Here is a 23,709-nt window from a genome sequence, read left to right as displayed (position 1 = left end):
TTTCCTGTTAAACTGCTGTATGGTCTTGGCCACCGTGCTGCCGCTCAGTTTCAGGGTCTTGGCAATCTTCTTATAGCCTAGGCCATCTTTATGTAGAGCAACAAATATTTTTTTCATATCCTCAGAGTTCTTTGCCATGAGGTGCCATATTCAACTTCCAGTGACCAGTATGAGAAAGTGAGAGCGATAATACCAAATTTAACACACCTGCTCCCCATTCACATCTGAGACCTTGTAACACTAATGAGTAACATGGCATCGGGGAGGGAAAATGACTAATTGGGCCCAATTTGGACATTTTCACTTAGGGGTGTACTCACTTTTGTTACCAGCAGTTTAGTCAATAATGGCTGTGTGTTGAATTATTTTTAGGGTACAGCAAATTTACACTGTTATACAAGCTGTACACTCACTACTTTACATTGTAGCAAAGTGTCATTTCTTCAGTGTTGTCACATGAAAAGATATAATAAAATATTTACAAAAAAGTGAGGGGTGTACTCACTTTTGTGAGGTACAGTGTGTGTGTATATAATATATACAGTTGTGCTCATAAGTTTACATACCCTGGCAGAATTTATGATTTCATGACCATTTTTCAGAGAACATTTCTTTCACTCATGATTAGTGTTTGGCTGAAGCCATTTATTATCAATCAACTGTGCTTACTCTTTTTAAATCATAATAGCAACAGAAACTACCCATATGACCCTGATTCAAAAGTTTACATTTCTTAATTCCGTGTATTGCCCCCTTTAACATCAATGACAGCTTGAAGTCTTTTGTGGTATTTGTGGATGAGGCTCTTTATCTTCTCAGATGGTAAAGCTGCCCATTACTCTTGGCAAAAAGCCTCCAGTTCCTGAAATTATTGGGCTGTCTTGCATTAACTACACATCTGAGATCTCCCAGATGATATTGAGGCCACTCCAGAACCTTCACTTTATTCTGCTGTAGCCAATGACAGGTCGACTTGGCCTTGTGTTTTGGATTCTTGTCATGTTGGAATGTCCAAGTACGTCCCATGCGCAGCTTCCTGGCTGATGAATGCAAATGTTGCTCCAGTATCTTTTAAAAACATACTGCATTCATCTTGCCAACAATTTTTACTAAATTTCCTGTGCCTTTGTAGCTCACACATCCCCAAATCATCAGCGATCCACCTCCGTGTTTCACAGTAGGAATGGTGTACCTTTCATCATGGGCCTTGTTGACTCTTCTCCAAATGTAGCGTTTATGTTTGTGGCCAAAAAGCTAAATTTTGGTCTCATCACTCCAAAGGACTTTGTGCCAGAAGGTTTGAGGCTTGTCTCTGTGCTGTTTGGCGTATTGTAAGCGGGATACTTTGTGGCATTTGCGTAGTAATGGCTTTCTTCTGGTGACTCGACCATCCAGCCCATCTTTCTTCAAGTGCCTTTTTATTGTGCATTGTGAAACAGCCACACCACATGTTTTCAGAGTCCTGTATTTTACCTGAAGTTATGTGGGTTTTACTTTGTTGTGGCTGAAATTTTAGTTACTAACTGACCTTGGTTTGGTTTCAACAGAACCCTCATTTTTCACTTCTTGATTAGAGTTTGAACACTGCTGATTGCCATTCTCATTTCCTTGGATATCTTTTTATATCCCTTTCTTGGTTTATAAAGTTCAACTACCTTTTCCCGCAGATCCTTTGACAATTCTTTTGCTTTCCCCATGACTCAGAATCCAGAAACGTCAGTGCAGCACTAGATGAAAGATGCAAGGGTCTGCCAGGAGTCCAGAAACTCAATGACCTTTTATACACACACACTAATTACAAGCAAACAGATCACAGATGAGGATGGTTACCTTTAATAGCCATTCAAACCCCTTTCTGTCAACTTGTGTGCATGTTATCAGGTCAAAATCACCAGGGTATGTAAACTTTTGTTCAGGGTTATTTGGGGAGGTTTCTGTTGCCATTATAATTTAAAAAGAGTAAACACAGTTGATTGATAATAAATGGCTTCAGCCAAACACTAACCATGAGTGAAAGAAATGTTTTTGTGTTATCATTCATATTCTCTGAAAAATGGCCAAGAAATCATAAATTCTGCCAGGGTATGTAAACTTATGAGCACAACTGTATACACACTAGATTACCAAAAGTATTGTGACGCCTGCCTTTACACATACATGAACTTTTAATGGCATCCCAGTCTTAGTCCTTAGGGTTCAATATTGAGTTGGCCCCCTATGCAGCTGTAATAGCTTCATCTCTTCTGGGAAGGCTGTCCACAAGGTTTAGGAGTGTGTCTGCGGGAATGTTTGACCATCCTTCCAGAAGTGCATTTGTGAGGTCAGGCACTGATGTTGGACGAGAAGGCCTAGCTTGCAGTCTCCGCTCTAATTCATCCCAAAAGTGTTCTTTTGGGTTGAGGTCAGGACTCTCTGCAGGCCAGTCAAGTTCCTCCACCCCAAACTCTCTCATCCATGTCTTTATGGACCTTGTTTGTGCACTGGTGAACACCTTTGGGGTTAATTAGACTGCAAGCCAGGCCTTCTTGTCCACTTCAGTGCCTGACAAATGCGCTTCTGGAAGAATGGTCAAACATTCCCATAGACACACTGCTAAACCTTGTAGACAGCCTTCCCAGAAGGGTTAAAGCTGTTATAGCTGCAAAAGGTGGGCCAACTCAATATTGAACCCTACAGACTAAGACTGGGATTCCATTAAAGTTCATGTGCGTGTAAAGGCAGGCGTCCCAATACTTTTGGTAATATAACGTGTGTGTGTGTGCGTAACTATATACAGTGGGGGCGGAAAGTATTCAGACCCCCTTAAATTTTTCACTCTTTGTTATATTGCAGCCATTTGTTAAAATCATTTAAGTTCATTTTTTTCCTCATTATTGTACACACACCACCCCGTATTGGCAGAAAAAACACAGAATTGTTGACATTTTTGTAGATTTATTAAAAAAGAAAAACTGAAATATCACATGGTCCTAAGTATTCAGACCCTTTGCTCAGTATTTAGTAGAAGCACCCTTTTGATCTAATACAGCCATGAGTCTTTTTGGGAAAGATGCAGCAAGTTTTTCACACCTGGATTAGTTGATCCTCTGCCATTGCTCCTTGCAGATCCTCTCCAGTTCTGTCAGGTTGGATGGTAAACGTTGGTGGACAGTCATTTTTAGATGTTCAATTGGGTTTAAGTCAGGGCTCGTCCTGGGCCATTCAAGAACAGTCACAGAGTTGTTGTGAAGCCACTTCTTCATTATTTTAGCTGTGTGCTTAGGGTCATTGTCTTGTTGGAAGGTAAACCTACGGCCCAGTCTGAGGTCCTGCGCACTCTGGAGAAGGTTTTCTTCCAGGATATCCCTGTACTTGGCCGCATTCATCTTTCCCTCGATTGCAACCAGTTGTCCTGTCCCTGCAGCTGAAAAACACCTTTACAGCATGATGCTGCCACCACCATGCTTCACTATTTTGACTGTATTGGACAGGTGATGAGCAGCTTCTGGTTTTCTCCACACATACTGCTTAGAATTAAGGCGAAAAAGTTCTATCTTGGTCTCATCAGATCAAAGAATCTTATTTCTCACCATCTTGGAGTCCTTCGGGTGTTTTTTTAGCAAACTCCATGCAGGCTTTCATGTGTCTTGCACTGAGGTGAGGCTTCCGTCGGGCCACTCTGCCTTAAAGCCCCGACTGGTGGAGGGCTGCAGCGATGGTTGACTTTCTACAACTTTCTCCCATCTCCTGATTGCATCTCTGGAGTTCAGCCACAGTGATCTTTGGGTTCTTCTTTACCTCTCTCACCAAGGCTCTTCTTCCCCGATAGCTCAGTTTGGCCGGACGGCCAGCTCTAGGAAGGGTTCTGGTCATCCCAAACGTCTTCCATTTAATGATTATGGAGGCCACTGTGCTCTTAGGAACCTTAAGTGCAGCAGAAATTTTTTTGTAACCTTGGCCAGATCTGTGCCTTGCCACAATTCTGTCTCTGAGCTCTTCAGGCAGTTCCTTTGACCTCATGATTCTCATTTGCTCTGACATGCACTGTGAGCTGTAAGGTCTTATATAGACAGGTGTGTGGCTTTCCTAATCAAGTCCAATCAGTATAATCAAACACAGCTGGACTCAAATGAAGGTGTAGAACCATCTCAAGAATGATCAGAAGAAATGGACAGCACCTGAGTTAAATATGAGTCTCACAGCAAAGGGTCTGAATACTTAGGACCATGTGATATTTCATTTTTTCTTTTTTAATAAATCTGCAAAAATGTCAACAATTCTGTGTTTTTCTGTGAATATGGGGTGCTGTCTGTACATTAATGAGGAAAAAAAAATGAACTTAAATGATTATAGCAAATGGCTGCAATATAACAAAGAGTGAAAAATTTAAGGGGGTCTGAATACTTTCCGTCCCCACTGTGTGTGTGTATATATATATATATATATATATATATATATATATATATATTATTTAATGTTGGGCAGATTTAAAAATGCAATGTCCTGCGTTTCTGTAAAAAGCATGTAAAAAAGCATTGGTGTGAATGGAGCCTTAGGCAGGTTTTTTGTTTACTTTACATAAGCATTTGGGGTGCCATTGAAAATAAACCACAACCCATATACACCCAGGGTGACAGCACAGGAGTACAACTGGGGATGCAGTTGGGAGACACAAAAGATTCCTGAACTTGGGCCTTCCTGTCAAAATCACCATACATTATTTTAATGAAGACGAAATATTTAAAGATTGTAACAAAATGTTAAATATTTTTTAAGATTTCTTTGATTAAGTTTAGATCTACTTTAATAAAGTATTTTTTTTGTACTGGTGTCTGTACAGTGTCAAATAATCTGCTGTGCCGTCGTAACGAACTTTTATTTTATACTTTGTGAAAAATGGTGCAGTTCGTAAACTACTTCAAACACCTCCTCTAATATCTTTATTTTTACATTCTCTGACCAGGTCCAGCATGTCTGGCCTACACCTAGTAAAGAAGGGCCGAGAACACAAGAAGCTTGACCTCCAACGAGACTTCACTGTCGCCTCTCCAGCTGAGTTTGTGACACGCTTTGGTGGTAACCGCATCATTGAAAAGGTGCACACAGTTTTATTATGCTTTTATAAAAATAGGAAAATGATTAGCCTAGTCCCAGTTTTTATATTTATTTTTTTTACCAAATAGGATTAATTTATTAGAAAAGATATAAAAACCATATATCACAACATGTTGGCATGACAAAGTATCAACAATGATCCAAAAAAAGAAAAAAGTACCATAGGTCACAGAAGTAGTAATGATGTAAAAATCATAAGCATATTTCAAACAGATGCATATCGGTTAGAAGGCAATACCATAGCAGAAATGTTAAGTGTCTCCACAGTTTTTTCGGTGCTGATACAATACCGATATTTCGGCCACCTCACCTGCCGATAGCCGATATTTTATACATTTTACATTTTTTTTAAATTTTTTTTTACACTGTCATTTTACATTTTTTTTTTGTGTTTTATCACTGTTATTGCTGTCACAAGGAAGGTAAACATCCCTTGTGACAATAATAGGCAGTGACAGGTCCGTTAAGATCGGCGTTTTTGAATACTTTATTTTTTAAAACTGGCGCCTTTAAGATGCCAGTAATCCGGAAAGTGATGTCATGACATCGCTTCCAGGTTACTAGATCTGAGACCCAAAAGAAGCATCGTCTTTTTTCGGGTCTTCGGCCAGCACGTTGGACGTGCCGGGTATTTTCTCTGGCCTTCTGGTGGGACGGGAGAGCCCAGGCGAGTGGCGGAAGGTGGCAGGAGGGGGGTCGTCCCCTTCCGCTGCTTGTAATAACAGCTGAGCGGCTGCTGAGCCGCATCGGTTGTTATTACAATAAAGCCGACCGTCTGCTGTAAAGAACGGTACTGGGGTGATGCATGCAGCTGCATTCATCACCCCGGTAAAACCCCTTGAAGCAATATCGTCAGTTTTTGGACCGATACTTCTAAAAAAGTGAATAATCGGACGTTCCCTAAACTGATGGTGCAGGGAGGGGGGAGGAGGAAACAGGTGGAGACATATGGAAGAGAACAAATACATGACCAGCCTAAAAAAATTTGCACGATTCTCCCATCAACACAGACAGTGTTGACAGGGGAATCGGCAATTGTTTTCTTCCGGCGTGGGGAAGTCATCCCCACCGGGAGGAGACAGTGATTATTGCTAGCAGGTATAGCAGCTGCTAGTGATAATCGCAAGAGAATCCGGCAGGCTGCTTGTACCCAAGTTGATCGATTGATCAACTTGTTACATTCAGCCTGCCCATTAACAATTCGAATCCTGCTGAACTGGCCGAGATTCAAACCATGTATGGCCACCCTTGGCCTTAAAATAGAGAAAAAGCCCAAACAATTACAATAAACTAGCTATTGTGACGTCCAGGGAGGCCAGACCTTGTCACACTTCCAGGGAGCGTAGTCCAAAGTTAAGCCAGTATATGTTAACAGAAATTTACCTGAAACGCCAGCCAAGCATAAAAACTTAACTGTCATACGTACTTTATATTTAAACTATTTCACCTGCCAAAATATTTTAAGCCCAACTCTAGGACACTTAAAAATCATCCCTTGGAGGCAGGCTGTACCCACACTACAGGTTTTAATGTCTTGTTTAGGTCTAGAGGAGATAGTAAAGAGGATTTACTTACCCAATCCTCCACACTGCAAGACCAGTCCCTGCAGCGGCTTTTTCCCCACGTTCCAGCAGCCTAAGGTCCTGATGTAATCGATAACAACGCAGGGCCCATAGCTCTGCATAGGACATAATGCCGAGGGACAATACACTGACGGAGTGTGGGGGGGCGCCACCTGCAGGGGGACCAGAGTATCCGGTAAGAATAGGAAAAATGAGCAGTTAACTCTATAGTGCATGCACAGCCCCACTGCAAGAAATCATTTTAAAGTGTTCTGGAGTTGGGCTTTGTTCTGTTCAGTCACTCCTATGATTTTGTCACCCCTGCCACTACATATCCAGTACGGAACTTCACTGCCACAACAACAAATAACCAGAGCACACCACTATGCAGAAGCTGCAGTTTCCTGTGTCCTAAATCAGTATCAGTCCATCTGTGTTCACCTTCCTGTAAAAGTCAACACCCACCCACCACATTCTATTTCTACAATCTTTTAGGTCTACCAACAATTATGTTTTGTGAGGGCCTGCCCAACTGGACACAAATGAATTGCATAGACGCTGTAGGTCCTCATTTGACATAGTTTTGGTTAATCTAAAGTCGACTGTGCAAAACTATTAAAATCAGATTGTAACATGTATGTTGACTTTCGGGCCAGTTCACACCAGAACGCGTTGTGGTAAGGTCGCGTTCTGTGGCAATGCCCGCACTGCATTCTAAATACAGTGCCTTTGCAAACTGCTGGGGGTGCCAATAAGTTGGTAATGGCACCCCAAAAGCAGATCAAAAATGCAGCTTGTTTCCTGCACCAGATCACATGGTACCACAGTACCATGTGATTTGATGCGGTGCATTTTTAAAAAGTAGTGCATGCACTACTTTTTGTGCCATTTCAGCCTATTTAAATGAATGGGCTGCAAAACTGCACTGCACTGAATTGCACAGGAATGCAGAAACCCTTTTCTAGTGGGATTCAGGTGTGAACTGGCCCTTAAACCCCTGTCCAGTCTGCAAAACATAAAACAAGCAAGTTACTAAGACTGGAGCAGCTGTGCACGGCAACCAGTCAGTTTCAAGCATTCATTTTCAAAGCTTAGCTGAACAAGCCAAATAGAGAAGTTGATTGGTTACTGAACACAGCTGCTCCAGTTTCTCGGTCGTCTCCAGTTTTGATAACATTGCTATGCAATACAATTGAACTACACTATATTGTCAAAGGTATTGGGGCGCCTGCATGAACTTTAATGGCATCCCAGTCTTAGTCCGTAGGGTTCAATATTGAATTGGCCCACCCTTTGCAGCTATAACAGCTTCAACTCTTCTGGGAAGGCTGTCCACAAGGTTTAGGAGTGTGTCTATGGGAATGTTTGACCATTCTTCCAGAAGCGCATTTGTGAGGTCAAGCACTGATGTGGATGAGAAGGCTTGGCTTGCAGTCTCCGCTCTAATTCATCCCAAAGGTGTTCTATCGGGTTGAGGTCACACTGTGCAGGTCAGTCAAGTTCCTTTACCCCAAACTCACTCATCCATGTCTTTATGGACCTTGCTTTGTGCCATGGTGCGCAGTCATGTTGGAACAGGAAGGACCCATCCCCAAACTGTTTGTACAAAGTTGGGAGCATGAAATTGTCCAAACTGTTTTGGTATGCTGACACGTTAAAAGTTCCCTTCACTGGAACTAAGGGGCCAAGCCCAACCCCTGAAAGACAACCCCACACCATAATCCCCCCTCCACTAAATGATTTGGACCAGTACAAAAAGCAAGGCCCATAAAAACATGAATGAGCGAGTTTGGGGTGGAGGGACTTGACTGGCCTGCACAGAGTCCTGACCTCAACCGGATAGAACACCTTTGGGAAGAATTAGAGCGGAGAATGCAAGCTAGGCCTTCTTGTCTAACATCAGTGCCTGACCTCACAAATGCACTTCTGGAAGGATGGTCAAACATTCCCATAGACACACTCCTAAACCTTGTGGACACCCTTCCCAGAAGAGTTGAATCTGTTATAGCTGTAAAAGTGAGCTAACTCAATATTAAACCCTACGGATGAAGACTGGGATGCCATTAAAGTTCATTTGTTTGTAAAGGCAGGTGTCCCAATACTTTTGAAAATATAGTGTATCTTAAAATAGAACTATAGGCAACATTTTTTCCTGGTGCCTCCATGGCAGCATACATGTGGTAGTATGCTGCCATGGATAGGCACCAGGAAAGGAAAATTACAGGAAGTATGATACAATTTTCTGTTTTCCTGGTGCCTCCATAGCAGCATACTAACATGTATGCTGCCATGGAGAGGCACCAGGAATGGAAAATTACGGTAAGTATGATGCAATGTTGTTTTTTTTTTTTCATTTTGGATAGAGCAAGGGAGGGGTAGAGTAACTCCTGTGAGTTTTTTTCATCTTCTCTATCCTAAAACAAGTGAGAGAAAATCCCTGCAAAATAAGGGAATTCTTTGGGGACCCCAGGTCATCTGAACTAGTGTCTCCATTGGAACATTTCCCCTCTCTCACTTTTCTGGGGACAACTCAGTTTTTTTAGATTTTATTTTACTTTCACTTTCAGTGATGATGGTAACCGCACAATTAGATAATAATTCTTTATTAATAAATGTACTATGATGATATCAACTTATGTTGAATTTTTATGATTGTATTTTTACATTATAAATGCTTTATTATATTATCTAATTATACTCTCTTATTATCACTACCATGAACCGCCACTAGGGGTCTGTGACACTCAGGTTCCTTTCATGCGATATACTTATTATTATACACACCTACAGGCCTCAATTAAAGTCCCAATCCTATCCCCCCCCCCTTTTGGTTTTTATACGCACAATTAGAGAGGTTGAATCTTCGTAATGAGGGCGCAGACATCAATAAAAACTGACAGGTGTTCTAATCGATCTCCACTCTATCCAATACAAAAAAAAAAGTTTTGCCTTTAGTTATACTTTTAACTGTTTCAATTTTGACAGTTTCATAATTTTCTTTCTTGCTCGTTCTTTTCCTACACGTTTTAACCTTTACACCTGACAGTTTTGTTAATAATCTGTGTAACTCCCTTTTAAGACACACACATTAAAACAATGCATAGGTGTGAATCTGGCTTTGGTAGTGTTTCACTGCCGTTCTTATTCTCCCCTAATAAGTTATGCATTAAAGTAACCTTGTGCTTTGTCTACTGGAAGCAAATAACACACAGGCTGTACAACAGCCAGCACAAAGTGTCTGCTTTTAGGTTTACCGTGTCCTTTTAGCTCACCAAGATGCTGTTGAAGCCCCTTGAAAATGTTTATGCAATTATGTAAGACTTTTTGGTCTTTTATGTTTGTAGGGGATAGGAACTTTTACAACGAGAGAGTGTGCGAAATCTGGTGCAGCTGTGGATGGTAGCCAGTCCGCTTTATTTTAAGTTTTACAAATACAGAAATAAGGGCAAGGAAACATACCAATATCCATAAGCGGGTGTGACATACAATCTTAATGCCCATAGGTCACATTATGCCTCAAGGCCATTTCCAGAAAGCGCATATTCAAGCTACAGTCACAAAAAAAACAAAAATTACGCAGCAGATTAATCCAACTGGAAATACAATAAAAGGAAGGGAGGGGGGGAAACAACAATATACCAGTAGATATAATCAGCGAAAACCTAGGCCTGCTGGTTCCCGTAGATGCTTATAGTATAAATAAGCAGCCTGGAGGAGATTTAGAGAGCCAATCCCCTTTTAACTTCAGCTTGTTCAATTAAGCTTTGACAAAAAAAAAAAAAAACATGGAAGCTTATTGGTTTCTATGCAGAGGTGCGCCAGATTTTGCACTCCAGTTTTAGTAAATCAACACCAGAATCTTATACTATGACATTTAATAAGTATCAGTACCCTCACCAATTTGTTGGCTCTGCTGAGTAAAAAATAAAATAACTGTATCAAAGTGTATGAAGCAAGCTAGTAATGCACTGTATTCAAAATATCTAAAAAAAAATGAGGTAATATGTCATTCACAGGTACTTATTGCAAATAATGGCATTGCAGCAGTCAAGTGCATGCGCTCTATTAGGAGATGGTCATATGAAATGTTTCGAAATGAGCGAGCAATACGGTTTGTGGTTATGGTTACCCCAGAAGACCTCAAAGCGAATGCAGGTGTGTAACGGAGCCTGAAAATACTATAGCAAAGTGTTGATGTGTTGAATGTAAAGTTAGACCCCTTTCACACTGAGGCGTTTTTGTGGCGTTTTAGCGCTAAAAATAGCGCTCATAAAACGCTCATAAAATGCTCCCCATGCATCTCAATGGACCCTTTAACACTGAGGCGTTGCGCTGGCGGGGCGTTGAGAAAAGTCCTGCAAGCAGCATCTTTGGAGCAGCTTTGGGGTTTTGAAAAAAGCGCTGTAAAAACGCCTGAATAGCGCCTATAATCCGCCCTGAGCTGTAGAAAAGTCACATGATCTCACAAAAAGGTAAACATGCAAGCAGAAAAGAGAGCATCTACATGTAGGGAGGTGGGGTTGTTCTTTGATGCCCATGTTTCAATAAAGCTTGAAAAACGCAGTTAAAACGCCCGCGGCGGTGCAGTAATTTTACCGCTATGTAAAAACGATCTAAAAGCGCTAAGGTGTTTTAGGGCATTTTTGAAGCGCCTCATTGTGAAAGGGCTCTTAAGGAAGAACTGAACAAATCAACAACTATGAAATAAATGATAAATAAATATTATGTATTTAATTTTGTCTGTTTGTCTACCCTCTGTGGTCTTACTATAAGTTAAGGGGGAAAGCTGCACCAGATCTTGAAGTACATTTAAAAGTACCTGTTCTTTATATTTAGAGTACATCAAAATGGCTGATCACTATGTGCCAGTGCCAGGAGGACCAAATAATAATAACTATGCCAATGTGGAGCTGATTGTTGACATTGCCAAAAGAATTCCGGTTCAGGTAAAGTCTGCTGTGCATTTATGTAATACTTACCCCTACTCTACTACTACTAAATGTACCGTAATGACAAGGGGTACTGGGGTGTGCTGGAAGGTCTATTGATGCTGGCTGCTGGGGGATCTATTGTTGCTGGAGGGGATGTTTTTGCATGATGTTCTTTTGTTGCTGGGGAGGTCTGTTGTTGCTGTTTGCTGGGGGGTGGGGGATGCTTTATGTGCTGGGGGGGGTCAATTGTTGCTGGAAGGGATCTGCTGCTGAGGGAGGGGTCTATTGATGCTTGCCGCTGGGAGATCTGTTGCTGCTCAAGGTCTATTGTTGCTGGGGTGGTATTTTTTTGGGGGTCCAGTGTTGCGGAGGGAAGTCTATTGCTGCTGGGTAGGGTCTATTGCTGCTGGCTGAAGGGGATCTATTTTTTCATTAACAAATTCCATATAAATTACTTAGCACCACAAAATTATACTTGGCTCTGTATTCTCTAAAAGGGGCGGTACTGAGAGGTGGGATCAAGAAATGGTGCTCAGAGATGAGTAGGGGGCGGGACAATAATTGACTCAGAAAGGGGGCGTTCCTGCACCTATTCCCTGGGGGGGGGGGGGAGCCCTGCCCCTATTTATGTCTCATTGATGTTTTATTACACTAGAGATTTCTTATTGGGTTGCTTGTATAAATCATTGTTTTTATGTGATGAATAAAAAGAGTTGCTAGTGATAGGTGCATTTTGTATTTAGGCAGCTCTTTTTTCCGGTGTACAATTGCAGATCATTACAACAGCATGATAGATGTTTTCAGTATTTGCTCTAATCAGTGTTTTTCTATACTATAGGCTGTGTGGGCTGGATGGGGCCATGCCTCAGAAAATCCAAAACTTCCAGAACTGCTGCAGAAACAGAACATTGCATTCATGGGTAATGCTACCTAAAATAGTACCATAAGGGAGAACAATAGGACCAACTTCACAATGGGTTCATAAAACTTTGAATAAAGACACAACATAATCTGGCCATACATAGCTTGAATTTCCTCCAGTTCCTGCTGCATTGGCTCACATTCAAGCTGTGGGTGGCCCTGTCGGCACCACCTGGCTCTACAAAAGTTGAATGAAAAATCAAAAGGATCCAGGTGGAAAATTTTTGTCTGAACAGTAACTGCATCTAATCTGATAGAGTCACTGTTTGGGTATTAAATTACTAGCAGAAGCTGCGTCTGCTAGAATGCAATGACCAAAAGTGCAAATTCTTCATCCACCTTGTTTAGCATGGATAGAGAAATCCAGACATTTATGTTTCATTTAACCTCTTCAGCTCTGGAAGGTTTACCCCACCCCCCATGACCAGACCATTTTTTTTTTTTGCGTTATGCCACTGCGTTACTTTATAATTGATGTCCTTTTTTTCCCATAAATATCACTTAATTTAGGCCAATATGTATTCTGCTACATATTTTTGGTAAAAAAAAAATCCCAATGAGCGTGTATTGATTGGTTTGCGCAAAAGTTATATGGTCTAAGGGATATATTTATGGATTTTTTTAGTTTTTTTACTAGTAATGGCAGCATTCAGCGATTTTTAGCGGGATTGTGACAGACAAATCTGACACTGAGTGACACTTTTTGGAGACAAGTGACACCAATACAGTGATCAGTGCTAAAAAAAAAATGCACTGTTACTGTACTAATGACACTGGCAGGAAAGGGGTATCTATCAGGGCCGATCAAAGGGTTAAATGTGTTCCCTGGGAGTGCTTGCTAACTGGGGGTGGGATGGTTTGACTGGGGGAAGACAGAGATCCGTGTTCCTGCTTAGCAGAAACACAAGATCTCCATCTTCCCTTCTGACAGAACCACGATCAGCTTTGTTTACATGGGCAGACCGGCGTTCTGTCTGCCTTGGGAACAATCGGCGGGTCCCAGGCGGACATCGGCTCAGTCCCGGCGGACCCGCTGATTGGCTCCCACTGTGTCCAATCACACTGGGAGCGGGTCGCTGGCTGGGTGCATGCATGCCCCCTCCCCAAAGAAAAAAATCACGTACAGGTACATTATTTCGCGCTGAAGGGCCACCTTGCCGCAGTAATATATATATATATATATATATGTGTATATGTGTGTGTGTATGTATATATATATATATATATATATATATATATATATATATATATATATATATACATGGGGTGGTCCAGAAGTGCTTAAACAAGCACGTTTCTAGTAGAATTGTTTAATGTTTAAATGTTTAAAACTGAACTCAAGGCATGTATAAAAGACACAAATTAATGCAGCTCTGTAATCATTAAAGCAAACCTTTCTTCCCCTGCACAAAAATCTTAGGTGCACACAGCTTTGGGGTGGAGGAGATGGGTTGCGAAAACCTAATCTGAATCCACCCTCAAATAATTTAGCTACTGGGATAAGAGCACTGAATTTGTGTGCTGACAAAAAGCATGCTGATGGGGGGAGCAGGCAGAAGGACATAGAAGTGAGCTCATCGCTGTGCTGCTTCTCCTTTCACTGTTTTGTAAAAGGCTGGGGCGGGCCAACAGACTAAGGACATCCTAAAAAAAAATTCTAGTTTTGTTACTTTATCATCTTAATGTGTTATACAACTTTATCTTTTTTTTTGGTGGAGTAAAAGAACTCCAATCTAATCTTCCTTCATTTGCAGCTTGGATCGCTGGAAATTGGTTTTCTAAATAAGACTACTAGAATATTTTTCTGTGTGCACTTTGATTTAAAGTAGAACTGCAAACTTATTTAAATTGGCTAGGAAGATAAGGATTAGAATCTTTATCAGATTGTTTTGCTGTCTCTTGGGCCTGGAAGTAAAGTGAAAGCTCCTCAATAGTGACACCGATGGAAATAAAAACCTGACAGAGGTTCTAACCCTTGCCCATTCTATAAAAAGAAAAAACTTTTAAAACTATTTCTTATTAATAGTCATGTTTGTGTGTAGGACCTCCAAGTCAAGCAATGTGGGCACTGGGAGACAAAGTGGCTTCAACAATAGTTGCTCAAACTGTAGGAATCCCAACCTTGTCGTGGAGTGGAGACGGTATGGCTTTTGTTGTTTTCTGGCACTGCCAAGATTATTTGTATCATCGGTTTATGTAACAATCGCAATTTGTTCAAGCAGTTATCCTGCAGTTCTCCTCTTAAGATTTTCTGACCAACATTTTTTGTGCTATAGGTCTAGTTCTAGAATATAACGCAGAGGACAAACAGCAGCAAAGTATTATCTGTGTTCCCCCTGACGTGTATGATCGCGGCTGTGTGAAAGACGTGGATGAAGGTTTAGAGGTAAAGATTCAAAGATCTGAAAGATTTGTTCACACGGGCTGAAGCTTGGATGAGAGCAGTGTGTATAACAACAGTTTATGACAAGCTTTGTTGAAGCACCATTCAGCTTCAGTTTGGGGATGTTAAACACATATCTTAATTGAAGTGCTCACTGTCACTGGGCCGGCACCAGCATAAGGCAGCTTAGACAGCTGCCTCAGGGCGCTTGGCTGGGAGGGGGGGCGGCAAAATGCAAATCTCAGCCACTTGCTTTGGCTTACGTCCCACCCTTTAGCAGTCAAACTAAAACTTCCACGCTGCACCTGGTAGGAGTGACCCTGCCCCCTCCTGTCTCGCTACTACCCTCCTGTGATGCTGCCCTTCTCCTGTCCTGCTGCCCCCTTCGTGTGACACTCAATGTGATGCATGGTTAGGGTGTGCCCCCCCAAGTCTTTGTATTTCTGTTATATGGGTCCTGACCAGACCCCTTGGGATGGAGCCACCCTATTATCCCCCACTAGTACTTCTAATCAGTGTCTTGAGTTATAGGAGGGGTCCTATTAGTTCTCCCATAAAGAGGAGTGTATTTCTCCCATTGTTGAGAAGTGGGATCTTTCATTCTATGAATAGTGTAGGACCCACTGAAAATGGGGTACTTTGACGCAGTAGTGAGCCTAAGCACTGTATGGCCATATGGTACGACCAAATCCCCACGTGCTTATTATGTTCAGGTGCTTTAAATAGCCTTGTAGTATGAAAAATGACATTTTTGTATGTGTGCGCTGTAATCTTTTGTTCTGTTTGTATGGTCTTGTAGCAGCACCATCTTTAATGTGATACATAGTTAGGGTGTGCCCTCCAAGCCTTTGTTTTTCTTCCTGTGACACTGCCCCCCCTCCTGTCACACTGGCAGGTGTGGCGGGAGGATGGTGGTGGTGTTGGAGGGAGGTAACGGGAGGATGGGGCAACAAAATGCCTCTTTGCCTGTGTAGACAAAAATCCTTGCACCGGCCCTGGGTGTCAAAAAGCTTCAGAACTACTTGAAACCTGTTGAAAGCCCACTAGCAGAAAGTGACAGGCAACACGCTCATTAAGATCTATGTTTATATTCCCAAGCTGGAACTGACAAGTTCTTGAAAAGCTTTAACAAAGCTGCACAAATCTTGCCATAAGCATTGCAATTTCCTACCAAAAGCTCTGGAAATGCTTGTTGTACACACTGCTCGCATACAAACTGAAGCCTGTGTGAACATTTGTGGGCCTAATTGTGTGTGGCCATACATGTTTAACAATCTTGTCGTGTAACTTTATAAAGCATTTTTATGTTCAGTCACAACAAAATGCTTTGTAATTCTATAGTATAATGTCTTGTAATATTTGTCAGAAATCCTTGGTAATAAAGACAGGGATTGGTACCTCCGCCTCCACCTCTGTTTTGACAGAACAATAATGGTGTGTGACACTGTGCTCAATGCAGAGGCACTTTATTGGCCACTATTTGGCTAGAGATTTACAGATATTAAGGACAAATATCAACACAGTGGGGGTTACTTACTAGACCTGGAGAGTGTAAAATCTGGTGTAGCTCTGCATAGAAACCAATCGGCTTCCAAGTTTTATTGGCAAAGCTTAACCACTTGCCGACCAGCCACCGTCATTATACTGTGGCAGGTCGGCACGATCCCATAACCCGTCGTAGCTGTATGTTGGTGCCTTTAAGCGTGATAGCAGGCGTGCCCGCTGCACTGCTGGGGTGCCGATGCGTGTGGCTGACGGTCGCAATTGCGGGCACAAGAGGCAGAACAGGGACGTGTGTGTGTGTAAACACACAAATCCCTGTTCTGTGAGGAGAGGAAAGGCAGATTGTGAGTTCCTACTAGCTAGGAACCACGATCTGTCATTTCCTCCTGTCACTCCCATCCCCCTACAGTTAGAACACACATGAGGGAACACGGTTAACCCCTTGATCGCCCCCTAGTGTTAACCCCTTCCCTGCCACTGACATTTACACAGTAATCGGTGCATTTTTATAGCACTGATCGCTATATAATTGTCAATGGTCCCAAAAATGTGTCAAAAGTGTCCGATCTGTCCGCCATAATGTCGCAGTCCCAATAAAAATCGCTGATCACCGCCATTACTAGGAAAAAAACATTAAAATAAATAAAAGTGCCATAAATCTTTCCCCTATTTTGTAGATGCTATAACTTTTGTGCAAACCAATATGCGTTTATTGCTATTTTTATTACCAAAAATATGTAGAAGAATACGAATCAGACAAAACTGAGGAAAAAATTTACTTTTTTAAAAAAAAATTGGGGATTTTTATTATAGCAAAAAGTACAAAATATTGAGTTTTTTTTCAAAATTGTCGCTCTTTTTTTTTTTGTTTATAGCGCACAAAATAAAAACCACCGAGATGATCAAATACCACCAAAAGAAAACTCTATTTGTGGGAAAAAAAGGATGTCGATTTTTGTTTGAGTACAGCGTCCCACGACCGCAAAATTTTCAATTAAAGCATTGCAGTGCCATATCGCAAAAATTGGCCTGATCGTTGAGCAGCCAAATCTTCCGGGGCTGAAGTGGTTAATTGAACAAACTGAAGTTAGAAGCTGATTGGCTGCCATGCACAGCTGTACCAGATTCTGAGTGTTCCAGTTTTAGTAAATCTTCCCCCAGTGTGTGCCTCCTTGAAGCTCTAGCCTTATTGGCCTGGCCACAGAGCTGTTTCTCATAAACTAAAGCTATACAATTTACTGTAGATTTTTTTTTCCTTCAGGTTTCCCAAAACCATATAATATAATATGAGGTCAAACCTTAAGAGTTTCAACAGAGTATGCAATCGGGCAGGCCCTTGCACTACATGGTTTTGGTAAATCCAAAGGAATTTGGAGAACAAAAGTTGTGTAGTGTGTATGGGGTCTAAGAGCAGTCTATATCGGGGTTCCTGCAGGGGTAAAGCTACATGTTTTTGCCTTACAGGTTCACCTCCAGTAAATAGCTTTATAATATAAAAAGTTTTGCTAACTAGATATGGAAATCTTTTTTGTGTTTAGTCCCATTTCTATTTGGCAGCACATGTTACATAAGATATGTAGTACTTTACAAGAGACCTGGCATTGTTCACTGATATAGTCTCTGCCAATAACTTTGCATAGTTTCCACTACAAAGTGCTGCTAAATGACATCTGTAGTGCTATAGTTATATGGAAGGAGTGCTAACTAGTTCTAGAACTCTAACCTAATACTATGCTTTTATTTTTGGGTCCATGCTATTTGAAACAACCTACTGGCTTCTTGTATGTCTCTCGTGGACGCGGGAGAGAGAATTAAGCATCTTTAGTAGAACCCTCCTATCACAATCATTACCAGCCTATAGGGGCTATTAAAGTGGAACACTGGACAAAAGCTATAGGTTATCTTTAGACCTAAGCTGCACACCCATCAATGTCCTCCTCTCTTGTAAAGTCACATTTGATGAATGATTATAGGGAAAAATGGCTGCTAAAGCTCCTTCTTATAACTTGTTGAGCTCATCCTGGTGTTCACTTTGCAAAGCAGTAGAGCTCTGGTTGCCTGCTGCTGTTCATGTGCTGAGGATTACAGGAGACAATCAAATATCTATTTCTTATTCTGGTTGTGTGTTTGGTTGTGTGCAAAAACACCTTAATATGAACACATAGCTGGACAGAAATTCATTTCACCATTTCCACTGCTGTTTTTTTAATTTTTATAAATGTGTCATATGGTAAGCAGGAAAAATTAAATGGAGAATTTGTAAAAAAAATAAATAAAAAAAAGTGTGTGTGTATATGTATATGTATTTAATAAACCTGGTCTGGTGAAAAGGGCATCATTCCAAGATTGAGAAACCGATGGAAAATCAGTTTTGACCATTTGTAATGTGCATACAAAAAGAAATACCACACAAGGCTTTTTATAAGTAAGCAAACGAATGCAGGATTTTTTTTTATTTTACTCCTTAATAAATAAATAAATAGAGCTTATTTATCTTGAAATAGGAAGAAGTGCGAGCCTTACCAAAAACCTTTCTTTCCATATATTGTGTACAATAAAAAAAAACAAAAAAAAAAAACAGTGTTTTATACTGCTTATTAGAATTGGCCATCTTGCTATTTTTTGCAAGTAAAAGAATAATAATCATTTATTACATTTACTTCTTTCCAGTCAGCAGAGAGAATTGGGTACCCAGTAATGATAAAGGCATCTGAAGGTGGAGGTGGCAAAGGCATTCGCATGGCAGAGCGGGCAGAGGATTTCCCAAACCTTTTTAGACAGGTGAGAATTTTGAAATAAAGGCTTTTCTATATGGATATAATGCTGCTCTGTGAACACCATAAATTATGTATGGGGTGTCCTCTTAAAGTTGCTGATCAAGATATGCACCCCTCTGTATTACCATGTACTGTAGCAGTCAGAATGACGTGGGATATCCATTTTGTATGGAAACCCTACTTTGTAGGCTTTTAGCAGATATCTTTAATATGAATCAATTTATCTTTATCTTCTTAATTCAGGTACAGACAGAGGTGCCTGGATCCCCTATTTTTGTGATGAAGCTAGCTCAACATGCAAGGCACTTGGAGGTCCAAATCCTGGCAGATCAGTATGGAAATGCTGTGTCTCTCTTTGGACGTGATTGTTCTATACAGAGACGTCATCAAAAGATCATTGAGGAAGCACCAGCCACTGTTGCTGCTCCATCTGTGATTGAATACATGGAAAAGGTTGGTAAGGTCACTACATGCTTGCAGCCAAAATCATTTAAGTTGACCATACATTTTTTTGTCCCTTGTGAAGAATCTTAGAAACCTTGATTATTGTGTAGTGTATGTGACAGAATCTTTTGCAGAAGTTGGATATTATGCAAAAAATGAATGAAAAAATTATGTTATCTGTGCTAGACATGTTACTCTGATAACTTGCATTGCCATATTAGATGGTAAATCCAGGATTCCATTTACAGCTTTTGGCATATTTGTGCATAATATTTAAAGTGCAACTGTGCCAAAGCTATACACAATCAAATATTTACTAAATGAGCAATGAGTGAGCCTTAAAACAAGCCATCACTGGCATCTCACACTGTGGAGTTCTTCACCTTTAAAATTCACAGCAGAAACACTATATAATTTTATAAGTCAGCTCAACCCAGGATGTTCCCCCTCCCAGCAGTGCCTGTCGGCCTTCTTATCTATTTTTTTTTAATAAAAAAATAAGTTTATTGAGCATAAAAGTCAATACAGGTTATTGCATTTAGAATACAAGGTGCAAAATGCACCGAACATATATAAAATAACTTTTGTACAGAGTTTTCTGACATATCGTTGTAACTGCAAGGTTATTGATGAAGATTTTCGTTTATACTAGGAGCATATATTTACAAAGCCATGTCAAAATTGAATAACAATGATTTCCGCTAGGCAGATATGATGGCGGGTTCAGAGGAGCATTCGGCATTAGTCAGTACAAGTGGAGGAGTCATCTACCCATCTGTCCTATATTTTATGAAACTTGTCTGGGCAACCACGATGGGAGTACAGAACTTTTTTGTAGGGGAGGGTAAGATTCACAGCCCTCTTCCATTGCTGAATGGTGGGGGGAGGGTGGGTGCCTGAGCCATAAGGCCTTCTTATCTATTATGTAATCACATTCCCAGTGATCTGAGACAGGGTGTGTGTGTGTGTGTGTGTGTGGTTATGGATAGACTGAGCTGAGTTGCAGAGAAAGCTAACTTGAATGACTTTGGTTTATTTGCTTTGAAGTTTGAGGATAAATTGCTCCACAGAGCTAACTTGTTAAGAATATGCATATGTTTGAATGTCCATAGCCTGACAACAGGTTGACTCCCCCTTCAAATCAAATCCTCATAAAAAACCCCCACCTTGCTACCCAGCAAAATTTTTTCTCCCCAAGGCCCCCCCCCCCCCCCCCCGGCATAAATCCTTTCCTTAAAACCCCCAGCACTGGTCCTCTCCTTCCCCAAGCCCCTCCAACACAAATCCTCTCCCTCCAACCTCCCCTCCCAAATCCCACCTTCCAACACAAGTCCTATTCCCACCCAAATTCCCCATCCTGGCACAAATCCTCTTCTACCACCCAAAATTCCATCCCCCCGAAAATCCTGGCAACCTCCTCGTAGTCTAAAATTTTATTTTTTACAAATCCAAGATGTGTACATTCCTTTTGGTAGTGATTGTTCTTCATTTTGGGTGTATGCATTGTTTATATCTAAGCATGCAGTACTGTATTTTAAATGTCATGCTTCCATGTTACTGTACTCATATTTGAGCATGTTATATATATTTCAGCATACAATACTTTATATTTAATATGTCATTCTTCCCTGTTGACAGTGTGCTGTCCGTCTGGCTAAGATGGTAGGCTATGTTAGTGCTGGGACAGTGGAGTACCTTTACAGTGAGGATGGCAGCTTTAACTTTTTAGAACTGAACCCAAGGCTTCAGGTGGAACATCCGTGCACTGAAATGATTTGCGACGTTAACCTTCCTGCTGCTCAGTTACAGGTATGACAAGACGAAGGGCAGACACTCGCCATTTCCTACATCAACATATATAGTAAGGTGGCATGACAGTTTTGTGGCCACCTGAACTTTTTCTTTTTAGGTCTTTTTCCTGCTGTATTATCATTGATTATAATGTTACTTTTATTATGCAACAATATGAAAGCAAGTAACCCATTTTTTAACATAGAATGCTGCATTCTGGTGCTGCAGCGCTTCAGTATTGTAGGCAATTTTTTGAGGGAATGAAGTGTAATGGTGGTAATTGTAAGTAGTATCCCAGAATAGTTTGGAACTTACCACTGGGTAAAAACAGATTTTTGTATGTTATTTAACCCCAATTAAACTTTAATTTTAAGTGAGCGAAGTACATCCCAAAAATGTTTTTGATGTGTTAGGGCTCACACCATTTGCGATGAGCTGCATTAATCTGCACCAATAAATGCTAGGGCACATATAAATACATTATTCAGGTAATTATTTAGTTAGATGCATGTTTGTCTTCTATCCATATCATATTCTGGATTATTAATGTTGGCTTTGCTTATGTTGCTGTTTGAAAATGTTTTTTGCCAATCCTATACTTTTTTCTAGTTTTATAAATCATAGCATTATTGTAGTGCATACGTTTGTTTTGTTTCCCTAATTACTGTAGATATCCATGGGAATTTCACTGTACAGAATAAAAGACATTAGAGTGCTGTATGGGGAGTCACCGTGGGGAGATTTACCAATATGCTTTGAGAATCCCACAAACGCCCCGAACCCAAGAGGTCATGTCATTGCTGCAAGAATAACAAGTGAGAACCCTGATGAGGTAAGAGTGTTTTTATGAACTTAGGGTGGCTTCACACTGCCCCACTGCGCTTTTGCCAAAGCGTAACTTGCAGTTTTCGTGTGGGTTAGCTGCACTCTCCCATAGACTTCTATAGATTCTGCGGTTTTCGTGCAGTTACAAGACACGCACCAAGACTTCTGCATGCTGCATCTTTGGAGCGTTTTCAGAAATCGCAACAAAACCATGAGACATCAAAACCCACTGGTTAGCTGCGCTTTGCCCAAAGCCAACTGGACCGCACCAGGGCAGTGTAAAGCTGCTACACGGCAAATGTTGTTAATCATTGCAAATGGTACTGCTCACAGTTGTTGTTTTACTTTTCTATTCTTTCTCCACCAGGGGTTTAAACCCAGCTCAGGGACTGTCCAGGAGCTCAATTTCCGAAGTAGTAAGAATGTTTGGGGATACTTCAGCGTGGCGGCCGCTGGCGGTTTGCACGAATTTGCTGATTCCCAGTTTGGACATTGTTTCTCCTGGGGAGAAAACCGTGAAGAGGCTATCTCGTTAGTAGTGACAACTGTCTTCTTTACCTAGTTAATCCATTAATGTTCCTAAGCTTAATGTTTTATGGCCGCTTTTTTACTTTGTCATTTTTATAATTCTGGTTAAATTTGTTATAAAACCATAATTCCTTATTTTTTTTCTGTAAGTGTTGAGGTCCCTGTGAGTTTTTTTGTTGCTATCAGTGCCCCAGCTGGGGAGATTTACTCTCTCTGTTCAGCCTGGTGACCATTGTCATCAGGACAGGAAGTAATGGGAAGTTCAAAATTTTAGAGATGTCACACTGTAACAGAAATACATTGAAACTCTTCCAATGGGGACAACTGTCTGAGAGAGAGATTTCTTAGACAGGAAATAAAATTAAATCTTCCCTTTTGGGACATGACAAAAAAAGACAAATTCTGTACCTGCTCTCTTAAATGTTTTTAAAACGTGTTGACTTTAGTAATACCAAACAGAATTAATGATCATTAAATGAAGGTGTTCACTAACATGTTTGGCTTGTTAAGGTAGAACAACTTGGACATGTGTGGCTAATGGAAAGCCTACTGATGTGGCCAATGTCTGCAGCCTGGAATCATGCCCTCTGCTCCAAAGTCATCTCTAACTCCATTGGGTGTGGCTGCCTCCTTAGCTCTGTCCAAGGATGCATTTACTACACTTATGCACTTTCATGCTCTTTATCACGTCTTTATCCCAAATCACCAGTGTTTTTGCTGACTGCAGAGGTCTTCTTTATAATGAAGGTGCTCCCCCACTTTCCATCAGTTAGGCTTTGTGGACACTTGGACATCTTGCATCTCAAATGCTTGGTGTGGGAGGTTGTTTCCGAGGGGCCTTGCTCTCAGCCCTTTCCTTGGTTCATCACTTTCAGCTGTCCTTTGTCCTCCACACAAACTAGCAGATGTCCAGGTAGCCCAGCTGATCTTCTGGGTCAGGGAGTCATTGA

At 41.0% G+C, this 23,709-nt stretch overlaps 1 protein-coding gene across 4 annotated transcripts in view; it reads left to right on the top strand.

Moving 5' to 3' along the window:
• The window catches only part of ACACB (acetyl-CoA carboxylase beta), a 170,296-nt gene that overhangs the window by 45,697 nt on the left and 100,890 nt on the right, over positions 1 to 23,709 (top strand). For all 4 annotated transcript variants that reach the window (XM_073629848.1, XM_073629831.1, XM_073629839.1 and 1 more), the window contains 11 exons: positions 4,943 to 5,075; positions 10,673 to 10,811; positions 11,493 to 11,602; positions 12,426 to 12,507; positions 14,551 to 14,649; positions 14,785 to 14,894; positions 19,065 to 19,175; positions 19,415 to 19,624; positions 21,254 to 21,424; positions 22,077 to 22,238; positions 22,599 to 22,762. In XM_073629848.1, the coding sequence (XP_073485949.1) occupies positions 4,943 to 5,075; positions 10,673 to 10,811; positions 11,493 to 11,602; positions 12,426 to 12,507; positions 14,551 to 14,649; positions 14,785 to 14,894; positions 19,065 to 19,175; positions 19,415 to 19,624; positions 21,254 to 21,424; positions 22,077 to 22,238; positions 22,599 to 22,762 (1,491 nt within the window). The remainder of the gene's footprint in view (positions 1 to 4,942; positions 5,076 to 10,672; positions 10,812 to 11,492; positions 11,603 to 12,425; positions 12,508 to 14,550; positions 14,650 to 14,784; positions 14,895 to 19,064; positions 19,176 to 19,414; positions 19,625 to 21,253; positions 21,425 to 22,076; positions 22,239 to 22,598; positions 22,763 to 23,709) is intronic.

This window comes from Aquarana catesbeiana, linkage group LG01, assembly GCF_042186555.1.
Source record: "Aquarana catesbeiana isolate 2022-GZ linkage group LG01, ASM4218655v1, whole genome shotgun sequence".
Taxonomy (NCBI): domain Eukaryota; kingdom Metazoa; phylum Chordata; class Amphibia; order Anura; family Ranidae; genus Aquarana; species Aquarana catesbeiana.
The sequence above is the reverse complement of the archived record's forward strand: the minus strand, read 5'-3'. Positions and strand labels throughout refer to the sequence as shown.